General features: G+C 46.1%; 2 protein-coding genes across 4 annotated transcripts in view; one reads left to right on the forward strand and one right to left on the reverse strand.

The window, feature by feature from the left end:
* The window catches only part of RTN4IP1 (reticulon 4 interacting protein 1), a 51,708-nt gene extending 43,882 nt beyond the window's left edge, over nucleotides 1-7,826 (forward strand). For 2 of the 3 annotated variants that reach the window (XM_019967282.2, XM_070795542.1), the window contains 2 exons: nucleotides 357-449; nucleotides 7,699-7,826. In XM_019967282.2, the coding sequence (XP_019822841.1) occupies nucleotides 357-449; nucleotides 7,699-7,806 (201 nt within the window). In that variant the 3' untranslated portion in view covers nucleotides 7,807-7,826. The other variant, XM_070795543.1, reaches the window with a different exon arrangement.
* A 1,325-nt stretch (nucleotides 7,827-9,151) lies between these two features.
* Nucleotides 9,152-18,203, reverse strand: part of CRYBG1 (crystallin beta-gamma domain containing 1) — a 232,342-nt gene continuing 223,290 nt past the window's right edge. The window contains exons 20-22 of the mRNA XM_019967281.2: nucleotides 17,644-17,802; nucleotides 14,256-14,418; nucleotides 9,152-10,601 (exon numbers count right to left, since the gene is read on the reverse strand). Of these exons, the coding sequence (XP_019822840.2) occupies nucleotides 10,513-10,601; nucleotides 14,256-14,418; nucleotides 17,644-17,802 (411 nt within the window). The 3' untranslated portion in view covers nucleotides 9,152-10,512. The remainder of the gene's footprint in view (nucleotides 10,602-14,255; nucleotides 14,419-17,643; nucleotides 17,803-18,203) is intronic.

Here is an 18,203-nt window from a genome sequence, read left to right on the forward strand (position 1 = left end):
GGTAGGGAAAGTCTAGAGGTCTCAGCCCCTCATATCTCCTAGGGGAGAAACCGAGTGTGTGAGACTAGTGAGACTGCCCTTGAAAAAGAGCTTTCCTGTGCTTGCTTGCCTGATAGTCACAACGTGGGGAAGAAGCCCAAGTTCACATGGGTATATCTCTGTTCACTCACTCAGTTATGAAACATTCATGAGCATCCATTGTCTGTCCGTCGCCATGCTGGTGTACAGCTCACTGTGGCAGCATGAGATGGGAAAGCAGTTTGTCTGTCTTAGTCATCCAGGAAATACGTTTCCCTAAATTTGCATTTAGTCAGATTTCTTCCTTTCTGAAATTTGACGTTTTGTTTTCTTTTTAGCATTTCTGGCAAGGAGTCCATTATCGCTGGGCCTTTTTCATGGCCAGCGGTCCATGTCTAGATGACATTGCGGAACTGGTGGAGGCGGGAAAGGTAAGTGTGTTGCCAGGGTGTCCCTGCTCACCTGGGTGACCTTCCTAGCAAGCCCAGTCAGTGGGAGCTCTACAGAGGTAGGCTCAGCCCGTGTCCACACTGCCTGATATGCCAAATTCAAGTGCTGCGTTTGGGGCTCTGTCTCCATAGGAACCATAGCCACAGATGGCTGCATGTGAGAAAGAGCATATGCCATGTAGGGCAGCCCCCAGGTTTAAGATGAGAGGCAGGCCCAGAGAGCTTATATGCTTTTCTCAGAGACACTTGGTTAGATGGCAGTAGAGCCGGGATCTACAGCTAGGCTGCTAACATTTTGATAATGGTCCTGAAAAAAAGGTACTGTGAAGACAGTCATTGCACAAAGGTGGGGATAGCCTCGTGAGTTTACAGCTGAATTGCTGCTTGAGCTCCTGAGGGTGTGGCTGCTTTGGAGGCCAGCAGATTTCCAGATGAGCAAGGGGAACAAACACTGTGACTCTAAGCCTCAGTAGAACTGGACTGTAGGTTGGGTCGCCAGGTCTCCTGTTCCCAGGCCAGTGTAATGAAATCAATGGCAAATGAATGGTACGTCTGAGAGGGTCAGTGCACAGGAAATGGTTCAGAATTGATGGCGATTTTGGTGGAGACAGCTGGTTGGTGTTTCTCTTTGAATCTGTCCTGACTTGATGGTGAGGGACTGCCCTCTGAAGCCCAGTTTTTGGGTGTCAGAAGGCCTCTCAGGGTTGACGGAAGTTGAGAAAGACTCCTCGGCTACTACCTGCTTGGTTAAGTTCTCACGCGGTTTCATGGCCCAGACATGCCATCTCTGGAAGAATAACCCAGAAGGCAAACTCATATTCTGGTGCTGATATTTATGATTTTTATTGAGAAATTAATATGGAATTACAGAATGGGGAAAATTATATACCCTGAGGGTTGCATGAGGTCATAGATACAATGATTATCATTTTATAGATGAGAAAACTGGCTCAAAGGATAAAGGGACACGTTCAAGTTTGCAGAAGGGGGACCAGAGCTCATACTTCCTGACCCAGTCCTGCGTTTTTCCCTCCCCATCATGAAGCTGCGTGCTTAGTGCTTGAAGCTGATTTGGGACTTGAGCTTAAAACTGACCTGTCCTTGTCATTTTATGCTGGGCAGGGAGAGAGTTGGAGCAAGGCACAGCCCGTGATCCTTGCTAAGCCATGCGGAAAGAGCCTCTTGAGATGGGTTTTCCTGTGTTGGCAACTGCCCCTCGCTGGCCCATTTCATCTTTGCACTTTGGTTTTGGAAAAGAATGTTTTTAGGAAATTACTGGCTGCTTTTTGTGCATTTAGTTTGTTGTTGTTGTTGTACTATCACAGGCATGGAAGCTACGAAAGAAAGTGGCTCATTACTCTTTCCAGAATATTTTGGTCCCGAGTTTGCATGCCTTTTCTCAGATTTCTAAGTGTTGACGTGTACTGGGTGAACAGGGACAGCCTTGTCATGACTGGAATCGAGTGCCTCTCTGTAGGGTTCTCCGCACATCCCCCAGAGGGGCTTATTTTACTTCTAGGAAGAAGGAGGTGAGCTGTCTTCAGATAATATGGCCCATAGTTCTACATAGTGCTGAATGGAGCCCCATCCGTAGAGGGTCCCAGTCCTCTGGAAGTCACCACATTTGTCCTGACATCTGCTCCAGACTGACCACATGCTTAGCATCACTCTTTTGTGTTCGAAATATTGTGACTCTATCTAGAAATTACTAGTTATGCAACAGAGAAGAGAGGTGACTTGTGTGTGTGTCCCCACTAAATCTGGTAGATATGAGGCGGCATGGCTAAAAGAGGACATAGCAGAAATAAATAAAGATGCCCTCTGGGTGTCATGTCCTCCTCCAGGGTGACTGAGGAGGTGGTCCTTTGGCCTTTGATCCTCTTCTCACCAGGGCCGTTTGGGCTCATTTCTGACCATGAAGGGCTCTGGGACTGTGGTGGTTGATATGTGACCCTGGATCCACGAAGAGGTCAGCTGTCCCGTGCATCCTGCTTTGTTGTGGGTATGAGATGTCGTTGCCTATCTACACTGGAAAATTGGAAAGGATAACAGAACCGGTCTACTTACATATTATGTGGTTAGTAAAGCTTAAATTGGATGAGGACATGGAAGATCCTTCCAGGCTTTGGCTCAGTGCTTGATGAATCTAATTAGCAGGTGTCCAATAGACGACCTGGAGTTGTTATTTGACAGTGTGCGGCCATGAACTAGAAGAGCCTACTCTTTCAAAATGCTTTAAGTTTTTGAATGAGTAATACATTTGTAAGATTCTAAATCCAAAAGGTAGGAAAAGTTATCTCACAGGATCTCCTTTGACTCCTGTCCCTCAGTCATGGAGCTTCTCCTTGTCAGACTACCACCATTACCAGTTTCTCGGGTATTCCAAAGATGTTCTGTGATTCATAGGGTGAAACAAAAGCATGATTTTTTTTGTACATGTAACAGGTAATTAGCACGTTGAGTTTAATGGGCTGAAACTGAAATTGTGCCTTATGCCTGAAGTTTATTGGCATTTTCTAAACAAAATAAACATTTCCCGTTCTTAATACTTCTTAGCTAACTGTTGGTGTTGGGGTGCCTACCACAATGCGTGAAACATCAAAAGACTTGAAAGAAACTTGAACTATTGGTCTCTGCTCCTGAGGAGGGGAACTCGATGCCTGGGGCTCAAGTATGGGATCCTTTGGACACTTTCATCTTCCTGAGTATGTGTATGCCCACCTGTGTTCTTTGTGTGTTATTAAGGCCATTTGAGTCCACAGGTCCATTCAAGAGCCTAGGTGACCAACCAGATGTCTTGGTTGAGTGATGTTGTTCATATCTTGGTTTATTTATTTTAGCCAGCATCAGCATAGTCCCTATGGAACTTATTTGAATTTAATTCAAAACTGTTGAGGGCTGGTAGCCATTTTGCTTTGCTCAGTAGGGTGTGGAGAGATGTGTTGGCCACGCTGAGTTGCATCCTGAGCACTGTTCACTAGAACTTTCTGCAGTGAATGGTAATGGTCTCTCTGCATTTCCTAGTGTGGTAACCACTAGCCACATGTGGCTATTGAACACTTGAAATGTGGCTGGTGCTACTGAAGGAGCAGATTATTAATTTTCCCTACTTTTGCTTAAATGCAGATCGCCACACGTGGCTCTGGCACGGTTTTGGCCAGGACAGCTGTGGAGCGTGCCGTAGGTTCTGAGGCAGATGATTTTCCAGACCCCTCTTGGAATGGCTGGGCCCTAATTTTGCAATGAACTGTATTCCAAAGCTTTAAACTCCTTTACTTGCAACCGGATTCCCGCTCTCCCCCATAGAAAGAATGTAGTGGTTAGGGACTGAGTCTCCGGGACCACCAGGAGAGCGCTGTCTTGCCAGATGTGGCAGGTACCTCATGGACATCATAGCCTTGATGCTGCTGAAGTTCTTCAGATGCGTCTGAAGTTGTTTCTGTGGGGAGATGCAGGCCGAGTTTCTCCTCTTACCTTCTGGCTCTGAGTGCCTTTTTTCAAGGGGGCCTAGGGACAGTCCTGGGATGCTTCCAGAATGGGTATGTTTACTCCCTTGGGGAGCAGCCTCTTCCTGCACCCTCCCCCTCCCATCTCACCTCCTAATCGCACCTCCTATCTTCCAGCCTTGAGTTTTCCATCTGGGGCCAAGGAGTTCAGAAATAGCAAGTCTGAGCAAAGCCCACCCTTTCCTTCCTCATATCTCCTTAGGTTAAGCCTCCTTTTCCCCCTTCATCCTGACTCTGGAAGTCCTGGCCCTGTGGAGGAACTCAGAGCTACCCTTTTCTGTGAGGTGGTGGTCAGCTGCGGCCCTGCCGCCCCTGCTGTGGGCCCTGGGCCTGTCCCCCGGTGGTGGACTGGGATCATGCCAAGGGCTTTAGGTCACCCTGGGCCTCTGTCCCCTCTACTCCCCACACTCTGAGGTCAGTTTCTGTGCCTGGTAGAGACTGTAGCTGAAGGTCTGGGGAAGAGGTGACAGACTCCGAGTTCCCTCCCCAAAGTGTCCCCAAGCTGTGCAGTGATGACATCGGGGGTCTGGGATCCTCACTCTGCTCCTCTGCTAAGAGCTCTGACCTTGAACTTAGTCCGTAACCACATGTGCTTTAGATTCTAATCTGTCCAGCAGGCTGGCTCGGAGATCCCCCCAACTCCTCCCACCTCTTTTGGACTCTACTGTTCAGTGATTCCTGCGGGGAAGTGGGGACTGAGGGAGAGCCTCCCCTGGCCCTCCCCACCAGCTCTCAGCCAGAGGGTTTCTGCCTCGGAGGTGGGAGGCTTCCCAACTGCTGCTGACAGCAGTGTTCCCGGGCTGCTCCAGGGAGCCCGAGGTTCCTCCCATGGTCCTGTTCTCAGGGAAGGATGTCAGGGCCTGGCTTTGTGTACCCTTTGTTTAAGGAAGGGAAGGGCCATCAGGAGAGCTTGGATTTGGGTCCGAGACAGGGATGCTGGAATGCCGCAGCCGTGGGCTCCCAGTCAGCTTCGATCCCTGCGTGCCTGCATCGCCCCCAAGTGCAGTGTGCAGCCCGCCACTTTATACCAGGGCTCCGTGCGTGGGCCGGGCTGCAGCAGTCATTGCAGCAGCGTCCCCACCGTGCCGTGGGTAACCTTTGTTTCCCCTCTCTGGGTTTTTGCTCTGATCCCTTTGTCCATCACAAACAAGCATTCTGGGTCTGGTGTGAGGCTGCGCATAGACACTGCCTCTTTATGCTGTTAATCTCTGTTTGATGTCACACATTCAGCCAGCAGTGGCATTTGCCTGCCTGTTCATTGAAAGCCTCTTCATTGTCACTTTCGGGAAGAGCTGAATGCCCGTTATGCCCCAGTCAGCCCCATGGGATTATCCGCCACAATGGGCCTGACCAGCCAGATTAAAGTGTGCCGTCGCCGCCAGCTGCGTGGGTCATCAGTTCAGACTCTGCGTCTCTGGCCAGGTTCTAAAGTGGGTGGAGCCTGCCAGGCAGCCCCTCATTCTGGAGTGGCTTCCCATAACGCTGCTGTGGTTGCTCCGTGATTAGTCAGTCCCTGTTGCCTCCTTTCTTGATTTCTCTCTCAGGTGCCTGCTTTGTGTGCTGCTCTATGTCAGCGCCTGGCACTTAGAAGATGCTCAGCCTCTGTGGAGTGGGTGGATGTGCCCCTGATTGACACAAGTCAGGAACCCTAAGCATAAGGCAAAAGGTTGTAGTGATTCCCGCTCTGATGTGCAGAAAACTCTTCTCCCCTAGAGATTCTGATGGAGTTGGTCTAACAGGAGACCAAGAACTCTGCATTTTAAGCATGCATTCAGGTGATTCCTTTTCAGGTAATCAGCATCCAGAAAGCAGTGTCCTAGCGGCTGGGTTCAGAAGGTTCTGGGTGGGACATGCTGGAACAGCTTGGATGCTTTCCACTCTTCTACCAGACAAGCAAGTAGGTTTCCTCCAACAGGCTGGCTCAAATCTGTTCTGTTCATAGCAGCAGCTGTGTTGAGATCATGCTCAGCTTGCTGGGGAGGGCCGCAGTTATAAGCCAGTGGTGTCCTCCATAGGTGCAGTGGGAATGGTGGCCTAGGGACCACGCTTGGGCTATGTCAGTGACCTGGACACAGCCTGGATCCTGAGCTGACATGGCCAATTAACATGGTCCATTAACATTAACATGGCTGGCAGGCCAGTCAAGATGTAGGCTGTGATGAATCCATATAATCCTTGGTTACCTTTCTCTCCCCTTAAGATTTTAGGAGTAGATATAGAAAGCAGCTGATGATGTACAGAAAGTTTAGTGTAGAGTGGGGAGAGCAGACACTCTGGTACCAGCTCAAAGCCTGTCTTACCACTCAACAGTCATGTGATGTTGGTGATATAACTGTGCCTTAACGTATCCATCTGTAAAAAGGGAATAATAACAGTACCTACCTCATAAGGTGGCTGTCGGGATTAAATGAGGTAAAGAACATAGAGCACTTAGAGTGCCTGGCACATGGTGAGGACAGCCCATGCTGGTGCTGTTATTATGAGCTTATCGTGGTTCATAAGTACAAAAAATTGTCAACGTTTTGGAGAAGGGAACTTTGGGGGTCTGAGATGCTCTCTGGTGGTGGGGCTGTGAAATTCACACAAGAGGAAAGCCCATCTGAATACCACAAGAGCATATACTTCTTTCTCTTGTAAAAGAGTCACAAGATGTAAGCTCATGCCTTCTGACAACTGATGCCTGTCCATGGAGCAGTGGGAGATAGTTCACTGAGATGCCAAGTGGATGGTTACTGATTTTTGCTTGAAGTTTTAAAAAGGATGAGTTCAGTCAGATGTGTGTGTGGGGAGAGCGAGCGCTAACTGGTCCCAGTTTCAAAGGCAATTGCTGGCAGCGCTAACGATGCACCACACAGAGCCAGCAGCATTCGAGCCTTTATGAGCTGGTGTTCCCGTAAATTCTAACCAGCCCTGCAGCTCAGCAGAGCCCCCAGGGAAGCTTCAGCCACAGGTGGGCCCCCAAAGACACTCGCTTCCCAGTTATCCTACTAGTTTTCACCTAAGTGACACTTATTAAGCTCCTGTTGTGTGCCTAACCTTGTGCTGGGTATTGTAGGGGATACAGAAGAGGTGGCCTGTTCCACGATGCACTCAGCTTTGCTCAAGTAGATATGCCGAACAGTTAACAAACTTTATGAAATCTGTCCCTATCCTGTGCACTACCTGCACAGCAGGAATCTTCGGATGCCCTCTTTGATGTCTGCCACACAGGACAGCGTGGCTGAGATGTGCATTCAGCTGTAGCAAGCAGTCTGAAGAGGCCACACCGGTCCTCTGGACACACTGCAGACCATGGGTCAGGCAGGCTTGGGTGAGACCTAGGCTGGACACGCGGTAGATGTCACAGAGGAGACGCACACGCAGCCCACACTCAGACAAGTAACCCGTTTTGGTAGAGTCGGGGTCTGCAGAGGGCTGAGGTCAGGATGCTGGTGGCTACCGGGTGCCGGGTTTGGATGCTCTGGAGGGGCTCTGCCACAGTGTGGAGCAGGAGCAAGGCGGATGGTCGGGTGGGCTGCATTATAGGAGATTGAGAGGTGGGAGGTGCAGCAGTGCAGCTGTGGCCCGGCCCACTGTGAGCTCCTGACTGGGGGTGCCACACAGACCCGAGAGAGAGCAGCCTGGCTGACGACGCCAAGAAACGAAGTACCTACGTAAACTAGGTTATCTATGGTGAGCGATGTAGGTTTTCTTACCCACCGGTCAACCTTTCTTGTGTTTTACAGATTCAGCCAGTTATTGAAAAAACCTTTCCATTTTCTAAAGTTCCAGAAGCCTTCCTGAAGGTAGAAAGGGGACATGCACGAGGAAAGACCGTCATTAACGTTGTTTAAATAAATATTCAGTTTGGTGATTGTTGGCTCTCTTACTCGGTGAGTGCCTGCAGGCCCCAGCTTTTTTCTAGCCATCCCTTTCCAGATGAGACTGCAAGTTCCATGATATAAAAAACACACTCCTTGCCAGTAATTTTCCATCTTCTGAGCCAGGCACAGAGATTTTATAACCACACTCCCACCCTCAGCCATCACCTTGCTCTGCCCAGGGCTTTCTCCCATCACCTGCCGCGCCTGCCCATCTGCCAAGCTCTCTCTGTGCCAAGCGCAAGGGACACGCGCGTAAGTAAGGACACGATATGAAAATATCCGCACTTGGGCTTGTCTGTAAAGTCAGTGAAAATTGTCTATTGTTTTTTTTCACAGCACATTTGCAAATTGTTGCAGCACTTTCTGTTCTAGTAGCTCAAACTGTTTCACCATCTTAATGTTTGTGAGAGAGTTAAAACTTCCAGCGTGTGGAGGAGTGGCAGCCTGAAGAGCTGACTAAGCTTCTAGACTTATCAGTGAGCACGTTTCAGAGTGGCCAGGGTTTCCTTCGTTTTTTATTCCTCTGCTCTAGAGCTGTCCTCACAGCCCTCAGAGTTCTGCATCTCTTAGGGGCCTATAGAAGAATCTAGCCGGTGATTTGGTTCATTCCTCTCAGAGAATGAAAGGAGATGTTTGAGTTTCTAACTTCTTAAAACCCTTACTTTTGTACATAAGCGAGCTAGTCTTCTCTCAGCAATGGAAACATGCTTCTCTGGGAACTCTTCGGTGGAAATGCAAACCCTTCCACTGGGGCCCAGAGTTCTGCACTTTGACCTCCCCAGTAAGCCCATTGCGGCTGTTGAGCCTCTAGTCTGTGCCCCGCCTTCACTGGTGTAAAGTGACTGCTGCTTTGCTGTGCCTCCTCATCACTGGGCCTCCAGCACTAGCATTCAGCTTCTGACAGAGACTTGGGTGAGCGGCTTTCTCCTCGGTTTCTTCCTGCTAGACACTCAATTGTAGTGTGTTGGATGAGGGCTTTTCTCTAGAATTACTGTTCCCACCAGTACAAATTTACCTCAGAAGAAAGAGGTTCTTCCAGCTGTAAATAAGCTACTATTGACTTCTCCGAACAAACATCAGCCCTGTTGCCTTGAGGGCTCCCAGCTGGTAGTGAGGGGGCATCTCCACTCAGAAGAGTGACGGGTGCCCTTTTCCCACTGACTCTGAAGTGAGGGCAGTCAGAAATCTCTCTCTGCCCTTAATCCAGCAGCTGTGAAGCCTTCCATGTCGTGATCAGACATTTATTTCTGATGTGCCCCGACCCTCTTGGAAGTGTTTGGAGGGCTCCTGAATGGATCCTCTCAGATTTTATCAATACAGTTAACCAAAAACAAATTTATTTGAGAGAGAAATTCAACACACACTAGACGGTCTTAGCCCACCGTACTGTGGTTAGTGAGATGAGTAAAGGCCTAAGGCCAGCGCTATACCTGGGAACAGGACCGACGTGGTGGCCGCTGTGGGACACGTGCGTGCAGACTCAAAGCCTGCAGGGTACACTGCTGATGACCGTCATTGCCCACTGCAGACTCCAGAGGATCAACATTTTACAACTGGAAACGAGATATGTGACAGAACACCACTATTCAGTGACGAGGACAGCTTGGCCAGGGAGCGGCTCAGCATTTTCAGTCTTCTTCACTGAAATGCTTGCTGTATTTTAGGGTTCTCAGTCCCAGGATTCAGGCAACAGGGATTGCTTACAGCCTCCTTCCCTTCCCTTCTTTCTGGAGAGAATCGCTGGTCATCCTCTACACCTTCCACACCTCAAGTGTCTGCTTCCTGAAGTAAGTGACGCGAGGCCGCCCCCAGTGGTCAGCGCAGCTGCTTAGGAGGGGGAAACTGGGCTAAAAGATCTGAGTTGGGCAAAGGCCTGCTTAACACTGCAGAACTAGCTGTAGGCGAGTGAGGATGGGCTAATAGATGAGGTCGTGATCGTACTGTTTCAGTAGGGGCGCAGGCAGAGGACCAACACTCACATGTGGCGGTCTAGAGCGGCCGCAGGTGAGTGGGAATGCAGATCCTGCTAATGTTAGTGGACGTGCACATGATAGCTCTGTAAATTTGCTAATTTTTAATATTAACAGAAACATACTTGGTTTATACTTAGTTCCTTAAAATATGTCTGAACAGCTAAGGCTTTCCCACTTTACAGCATAATTATGAGTCCAGAAAACAGAGGATCAGGGACCAAAATTGCAGGCCTAATAAAATGACTTCTTCTCAGATGCTGAAGCGACTCCTACCTTACAAACTTGAGCTTCTGTCCTTCCCTTTAAAGTGTACAGGACTTGTAGGCCTGCAAGGTCGGTAAGTTTGGTCCTGTTCTCTATCTTTGGAAATAATTTAAAACATACATCATCTCTTAAGGTCTTAGTATAACTTTTTCCAAAAAGCACCCTAAAGCTGCTAAGGAGGCAACCTGTTTAGGCAGCTCCTGAAAGGAAAGGGAACAAACAAGAGGACAGATGATTGTTTTAAAATGATCACAATCTTTTGATGAGAGGTTGTCCTGGTCACAGGAACGTGATTCAAGAGAGACTTTAGAGTTGTTGAAGGAGCAGGTCTACTCTCTTCTTGGCGCTTCCAGCAGCAGGCCTTTTTTTCTTTTTTTGTTTAAGTAAGGTAGCTCTGGAAGGCCTCCAGAAATATTCTTCCTGTGTTCTTTACTCAGGTCTACAGGACCATGGCTTCCCACACTTGTGTTAACTTCTCTTTGCTGACAGTGTTAAGGATAAGGTGATTTTGATCATACTGTGTACCCCCTGAAAGAAAGAAAAGGAAAATGATAAAGGGAAATATGCCCATGTGAAGGAGCTGTAGCAAGACAGTTTATTACACCACCAGGGCAGCAAGAGTAAGCAAGGTGTGAAACCACGTGCCTCGAGGAAGGCACACAGGAGGGAAAGCCCAGAACTGCCTCCGAGGACTAAGGCTCCACCCACTGGGGGTGATGTGTCAAAGCCCCATCAGAGGACGTCAGCAGCTCCATACTGATGTCCTACCTCCCCAGGCTCCTTTTCCTACTCAAGTCTTAAAAGCTAGTTCGTGGTCACTCTTAAGATCTGTGAAACTGGGGGGAACAGGAAAGAAGCTAGAGATGGGAAAGGAGCAAAGATGGTGACAAATATTCAGTGGCGGGATCGTGGATTTGAGATGGCAGTGGAGGAAAGCAGGCAGGCTCAGCAGTGGAATGGTCATCGGGACAAACTTTGCATCAACAACGAACAGTGGTGGTATTAGGTCAAAGGGGAGGTTGGAGTGACAGCCCGAAGTATAGTGGGCAGAGCAGCATTCCCACTTCTGGGAACCGACAGGCTGTGGTGCATAAAAACTCACAGCATTTAATATGCTGAGTTCCACTGAACTGTAAATCCAATACAGTTTCCATACGCTCCCTTTCACCTACCAGATATTTCAGATTCTTTAGTGTTAAAAATAGCCTCATGGCCTCTACTTTCAATGGCGAAGTATCATGGACAAAAGAAAGGGTCATGTGTTGTTTTTTTTCCCTAGTGTGGCGTAAACATCCTTTCAGGTACTTTTCAGCACAAGCCTCTGTACCAATTGTTATAGCACCTAGGACTCTGTCAGAATTAAAATCTGCGCATCTTAATGCAGGGTAAGTGTGACTGGTATTGAAATCATAGTGCAGCCTTAAGCCAAGGGGAATCAAATATTCTTATTGTCTTTTAAAACCTCCAAAAGGTCTGAGAAGTTACATAGTTTTGATGGAAGAAAATAATCTCTTGTGCCCCTCTTGGAAGAAACTGATTCATCATCATCATAACTGAGCGCCTCTGCACAGCTAGATACAGGACGGAATACAAAGCAAGCGCCCTGGGCTTTTTATGCTGAAGTTTGCAGTGAGATCAAAAGTTACCACCACCACAAATCCTGCCGTCTCCACTGAGGCACGCACACTGTACTGCATTGAGATGTCAGAAGTATTATCTTAAGGTCACAATGCACTTTTTCATTCTTCAAGATTATAATATCTTAAACATACTTTTTGTGTATATCATAATTCTAGAGTTATGACAACTAGAAAGTTCTTGAAAAATAATTTGATTCATTCTGCTGCCTTTGGGGAGAAATAAAATCCCAAACTTTGATCTTTTTAAAGTTAGCATGAATCAGCTTACACTATTGTCATGTCTTTGGTCTGAAATAACATATAGATGTCTATCAAAATATCAGGAGATGGGTTAAAAGGAATAAATCTTGTAATATTAGTAGCTAACACATGGTCAACAACTGTAGCCAAGGAAACTCAGTCTCCTATGAAGTGCCCTGAAGAGAGCTGTATTTCTGTCTCGTCTGCACAGGATGTGAGTTTGTGGCCCTGCTCTGTCTTGTCCACAAGATGGCATCATTCTCCCACATTCGGAGACATTTAAACCCAGTTGACCAAGATAGCAAGGGACTACTGCAGCTACCTTGCTCGAACGCAGAGAGGTCACAAATAGACCAGAACAGTATCCTTATTCCAAAGGCATTGGACTAATTTGTGTTGCATTTTAGGAAGTGACCTTGGAGCTTTAAAGTGAAGCCCCTAAGGAGAAAGTTCCTGAAGCCCCACAGTCCTTTTCAGAGTCAAGACTAGAAGCCAGGTATCCTTACTCCTGGTCAGCTGCCAGCATAGCAAGTGGGGAAAATCCCATATGCTTGGAGCTTCCAGAGTGTAAGGTCTCTGAAGCTAAGGTACTGTCTTTTCCCACCCCACCACTTTGGTATCCCCAGTCTCTGGCCCAGAGCTGGTCACACTGTGGGTAAGTGGGTACCCAACAAGTACATGTTGAAAGAATAAAAGAAATGCTCTAAGACACTTGCTCAGAAAGATCACAGTGACCTTAACCCTGGACACAGGAAGTGGATCATACTGTAAGAGACACTAGTCCATATTTCCCTCCACATCTGTGTTTCCAATTAGTCACATTTCTTTGGCTTCTCTGGAGGTGTTAAAACTATCTTGTACAGACTGAGGAGCTCCAGTTTAACAAGTTGATCCAAATAAGAATTAAGATAGTGACTCAACCGATGAACCTCAGGCTGATCATCTATAAAATGGGTATCTTGTGTACATATTGACAAGTCTGTTGTGCCAGCCTACAATGCATTCGTCTCCTGTTGCATTTTATACAAGGTATGATGCTGGGCCCCATCCAGCCTGGAGCCAGACGTTGCTTAGTTTTGCTCCGTAAGTGTAGTGCCCTGCCTCCGTCTCAGTGAACTTGGTTTGCCTCTGAGCACCTTTTGCTCCTCTGAGTCTCTGTGACCTCAGACCCCATTGTGAGGTGGCTTGACCACTCTCCCCACCCGCAGATCTGAATCAGTGGCCACCAAAGCCCCTGATGGAAATGTTCAGGCTTATTCTCCATTTTCTACAAGTTAGTTTAAAACTCAGTTACAAGCTATTTCTTTAATCCTATATCTTAATTTTTAATGACAGCTTTGGTCTAGATCCCTGACTCAAGTAAAACAGAGCCAACTTTCTAGCCATAATTTAAAACTGTGTGTGTGTTATATTATATAGTTTCACTAAATTTACAAACATCACCACACTGGTTTTCTGATATGGAATAGAAAGTCTCCATTAATAATTTAAAGCAAAATTACCCCATATGACACAAAATGCACTGTCTTCATTTGCTTGTCAGCAGCAACAAGAGTTTACTAAATTCCCATGTCTACATTTGGTAACTTTGTTTTATTTTAAAATTATCATCAGTAGTCCTCTCAGACTGGCAGTATGGGCATTACCCGCAACCCTGTCAGACATGCAGGGTTGTACCCCAGACCTCCTGAATCAGGACCTCTGAGGGCAGGGGACCAGCAATCTGTGTTTTAACAGCCCCTCCAGGAGATTCTGATGCAGATAAAGTTGGGAAACCACTTGCCTAAATAAACGTATTTGGTCTTCTCCAGGCACCATCAATCAGTTCACTCCAGAGTAACTTCACTGAGCAAATGTTCAGTTGAAATCTCTTTGGCTGTGTTTGTTGTTTGTTTTAATTACTTTTCAGTCTTAGATTTTAGGTTACTTGCATGTACATGAGTACCATCAGCTATATAGACTGAGCCTTTTAACTTGTGATTTTTAGTCTGTTGTAATAAATGCTTTAAAGTCGGCCCATGTCCAGATTCCACCTCAGCACTGTGGGTGTGGCCAAACTGACTCACCCCTCTGAACTTCAGTTCTGAGGGGCTGTAAAATGGGGAGAGGAGGGATAACACAGGCCTCTTAGGGCTGCTGTGGAGATCACGTGAGATGACGTGTGTACAGTGTTTATTTAGCACTGAGGCTGGCACAGCATAAGGGATCACTTACTATTAATAGTGCGCCCGATGTCAAAAGTAGAGCTTTTTAGTTAACTAAAGAAAGACACAACAAGGCAGATAGGGGAAATAATCCTTACCTTTGATATCTAAAACTAAATTTGGCTTAAGCTTGCTGTAGATCCTGCCGTCAGGCTTCATGCTCCAGAACTGACTGTCAGCATTCTGTTCGAGTGCCAGGCCCAGCTTTGAGCCAGAGGTTACGAGGCTCCCCGAGATGGTCAGGCAGCAGTCCTCTGCTATCTGCTCAGCAGAAAGGACAAGGTATCTTACATATGGAGGGACACACATTCAAGTACCCTTGTAAGCAGTCCCCTGGGTAAGCTGATTTTTAAAGTTACCTTCGTTCCCAGCTTCATTTACACATGAGTATTTCAGCGTTTAGCCATGGTAACTGGGATCAAACAAATATTTATGCCCTTCGTTTCGGATGACATCAGTAATGGAAAGTTCTCAGTTTTTGTCCTTTGTATGAGGAGACTTAAGCCCTTTGTGACGTCCTCTGGTTTATTAGTAAGGGAAGCCTCAGAACACTATAAGTGCCCATCATTTACTTCTCGCTCCTAGAAAGGACTATGAGCTGCATCTGGGTCTGTAGCTAAATCCTCTCTGATGTATCTACCCCGCTCAGCCTGAGGCTTCCAGCATATGACTGTATCTCTAATTTTGAAGGCTGTTGTAGCACTGAAGTTGCTAAAAGGGCATTTTATCATTTTAAAACTTGGAATTCCATTTATTCTCTTGTGTTCCTTCATGAGAAATGTCTAAAATTTTCTTCAAAGGCACGCTATCCAACTATAAAGAGTGTGTTCTAATGCAAAAATCTTACGGCTTCTTCTATGAAGTGAATCTACCTTTAACATATAAACAAGGTATGGTAGTCATTTTCATATGGCATTCACACAAATTGATGTAGAACATGCTTTTGAAAAGTGTACCATTCCATGTTGAGATAAAAGGATTCTGATAATCTAGTACACTTTACTTTTTCTCACTGACTGAACTACTGGATTCAAAGTTGTTAAATAATATCACTGAAATGTTCATTAGAAATAACTGCTGGAAGATGCCATTTCCTTGAATTAAGATAATTCGCAGACAGAAGTTGGCATTTTCAGTTCAGTCGCTCAGTAATGTCTGACTCTATGACCCCATGGACTGCAGCACGCCAGGCCTCCCTATCCATCACCAACTCCTAGAGTTCACTCAAACTCATGTCCATCGAGTAAGTGATGCCATCCAGCCATCTCATCCTCTGTCATCCCCTTTTCCCGCCTTCAGTCTTTCCAAGAATCACGATCTTTTCAAATGAGTCATTTCTTCACATTAGATGGCCAAAGTATTGGAGTTTCAGCTTCAACATCAGTCCTTCCAATGAATATTTAGGACTGATTTCCTTTAGGCTGGACTGGTTGGATCTCCTTGCAGTCCAAGGGACTCTCAAGAGTCTTCAGCACCACAGTTCAAAAGCATCAATTCTTTGGTGCTCAGCTTTCTTTATAGTCCAACTCTCACATCCATACATGACTACTGGAAAAACCATAGCTTTGACTAGATGGACCTTTGTTGGCAAAGTAATGTCTCTTCTTTTTAATATGCTGTCTAGGTTGGTCATAACTTTTCTTCCAAGGAGTGTCTTTTAATTTCATGGCTGTAGTCACCATCTGCAGTAATTTTGGAGATGCTACTGTTTCCCCATCTATTTGCCATGAAGTGATGGGACCAGATGCCATGATCTTAGTTTTCTGAATGTTGAGCTTTAAGCCAACTTTTTCACTCTCCTTTTTCACTTTCATCGAAGCTCTTTAGTTGTTCTTCTCTTTCTGCCATCAGGGTGGTGTCATCTGCATATCTGAGGTTGCTGATATTTCTCCTGGCAATCTTGATTCCAGCTTGTGCTTCTTCCAGCCCAGCGTTTCTCATGTTGTACTCTGTGTATAAGTTAAATAAGCAGGGTGACAGTGTACAGCCTTGACGTACTCCTTTCCCTATTTGGAACCATTCTGTTGTTCCATGTCCAGTTCTAACTGTTGCTTCCTGACCTGCATACAGATTTCTCAGGAAGCAGGTCAGGTGGTCTGGTATTCCCATCTTTTTAAGAATTTTCCAGTTTGTGGTGATCCACACAGTCAACGGCTTTGGCATAGTCAATAAAGCAGAAATAGATGTTTTTCTGGAACTCTCTTGCTTTTTCCATGATCCAGTGGATGTTGGCAATTTGATCTCTGGTTCCTCTGCCTTTTCTAAAACCAGCTCGAACATCAGGAAGTTCATGGTTCACGTATTGGCTGAAGCCTGGCTTGGAGAATTTTGAGCATTACTTTACTAACGTGTGAGATGAGTGCAATTATACAGTAGTTTAAGCATTCTTTGGCATTGCCTTTCTTTGGGATTGGAATGAAAACTGATCTTTTCCAGTCCTGTGGCCACTGCTGAGTTTTCCAAATTTGCTGTCATATTGAGTGCAGCACTTTCACAGTATCATCTTTTAGGATTTGAAATAGCTCAACTGGAATTCCATCACCTCCACTAGCTTTGTTCATAGTGATGCTTTCTAAAGCCCACCTGACTCCACATTCCAGGATGTCTGGCTCTAGGTGAGTGATCACACCATCGTGATTATCTTGGTTGTGAAGATCTTTTTTGTACAGTTCTTCTGTGTATTCTTGCCACTTCTTCATCTCTTCAGCTTCTGTTAGGTCCATGCCATTTCTGTCCTTTATCAAGCCCATCTTTGCATGAAATGCTCCCTGCCTTTTTCGGTGCCTCTGTATTAGTTGCTTCTGTTTCTTATGCTCTTCTCTAAATGTCTAAAGGGTAAAGGATGATTCTCCCTCAAGCACAGCAGACCTAGTTAACAAGCTGTCTTCCTTTCACAAGGATGTATGCCGCCTGCTGACTCATGGGCACCAGTATTAAAAAAAAAAAAAATCAGGAGCAAACAGTCAAGCCCATAAAAGAGTTGACAAGATTATCTACAATAGAAGCATGAGTTCTCTCATAAATCTTACTGTGCTCAGCGTTTAAATGTGCATTATGGTGGGAGCAATAGGAGGGAAATTACAAGGCATGACAATTAGGAACAGAGTGTTATACACGGGTGGTATCTCTTCACTCTTCACCGAGTCTATGGGGTCCTTCAAGATGCAGACCAAGAGAGATCTGTGTTGATAGTGATGAGGCTTAGAGGTTTATTTCTATAACAAGAAGGTGAAAGGAAAATAGGAGAGTAACACAGACACTTCCTTTTTCCATTCCATTTCTGTATAAAATCAAGTATAAAGTTGTTTCTTGGATCAGTGCTAGATTTACTTCTTTTTTAGGTTCCTTGACTATTTCTATCAGAGCTAAGATGTATTTTCATGAAAAATGTTCCAACTTATTTCCAAAAGAGCTCTGGAAATTGTCAAGTAGCATCTACTTGAAGAGAGATGCCCTTACAGACCCTGGTCTAACCCCAAAGCTCACCCTGCATTTGATGCATCCTTCTTGATAAATCCAGATCTGGTCATCAGCTCCGACATCCTCCATGACCTGTATTCTGAGAAGCTTCAGATCCTCTAGGTTTCCATTGGTTGACATGAATAACCCTGTTGCTTTGTTTCGAAGTCTAAAATAAATTCGTTTCTAGAAGATAAGAACCCACGCGATAGTCACTGACACGCATTTTACAAGCACTGAACAGCATCAGCAGCAGGGGCAGAATCCAGAATGAGGCTGGGTCAGGAATAACTGCTGTGTCAGAGTTTCAGAGGCTTTAGGATTTTCTCAATGAAGAGAGAGTGACAGAATTTCAGAGAGCCTGGGGCTGGGAGCTGCCTATGGACAAGCCAGGGCTTGGGACATACCACGTTTTGATGTTGGATGTCATAACATTTCTGAAGCAGTCATAACTGCTTTTAGCACCAGAAACATAGCCCAAATTCAGAAATTCTCACGGGATGGGGTGGGAGAGAAGCCAATTTCAAACTAATTGAAACTAAAAAGTTATTTACCAAAAAAATTTCAGAGAAAAGTCTATTCGAAAC

The sequence above is a fragment of the Bos indicus genome, chromosome 9, assembly GCF_029378745.1.
Source record: "Bos indicus isolate NIAB-ARS_2022 breed Sahiwal x Tharparkar chromosome 9, NIAB-ARS_B.indTharparkar_mat_pri_1.0, whole genome shotgun sequence".
NCBI lineage: Eukaryota > Metazoa > Chordata > Mammalia > Artiodactyla > Bovidae > Bos > Bos indicus.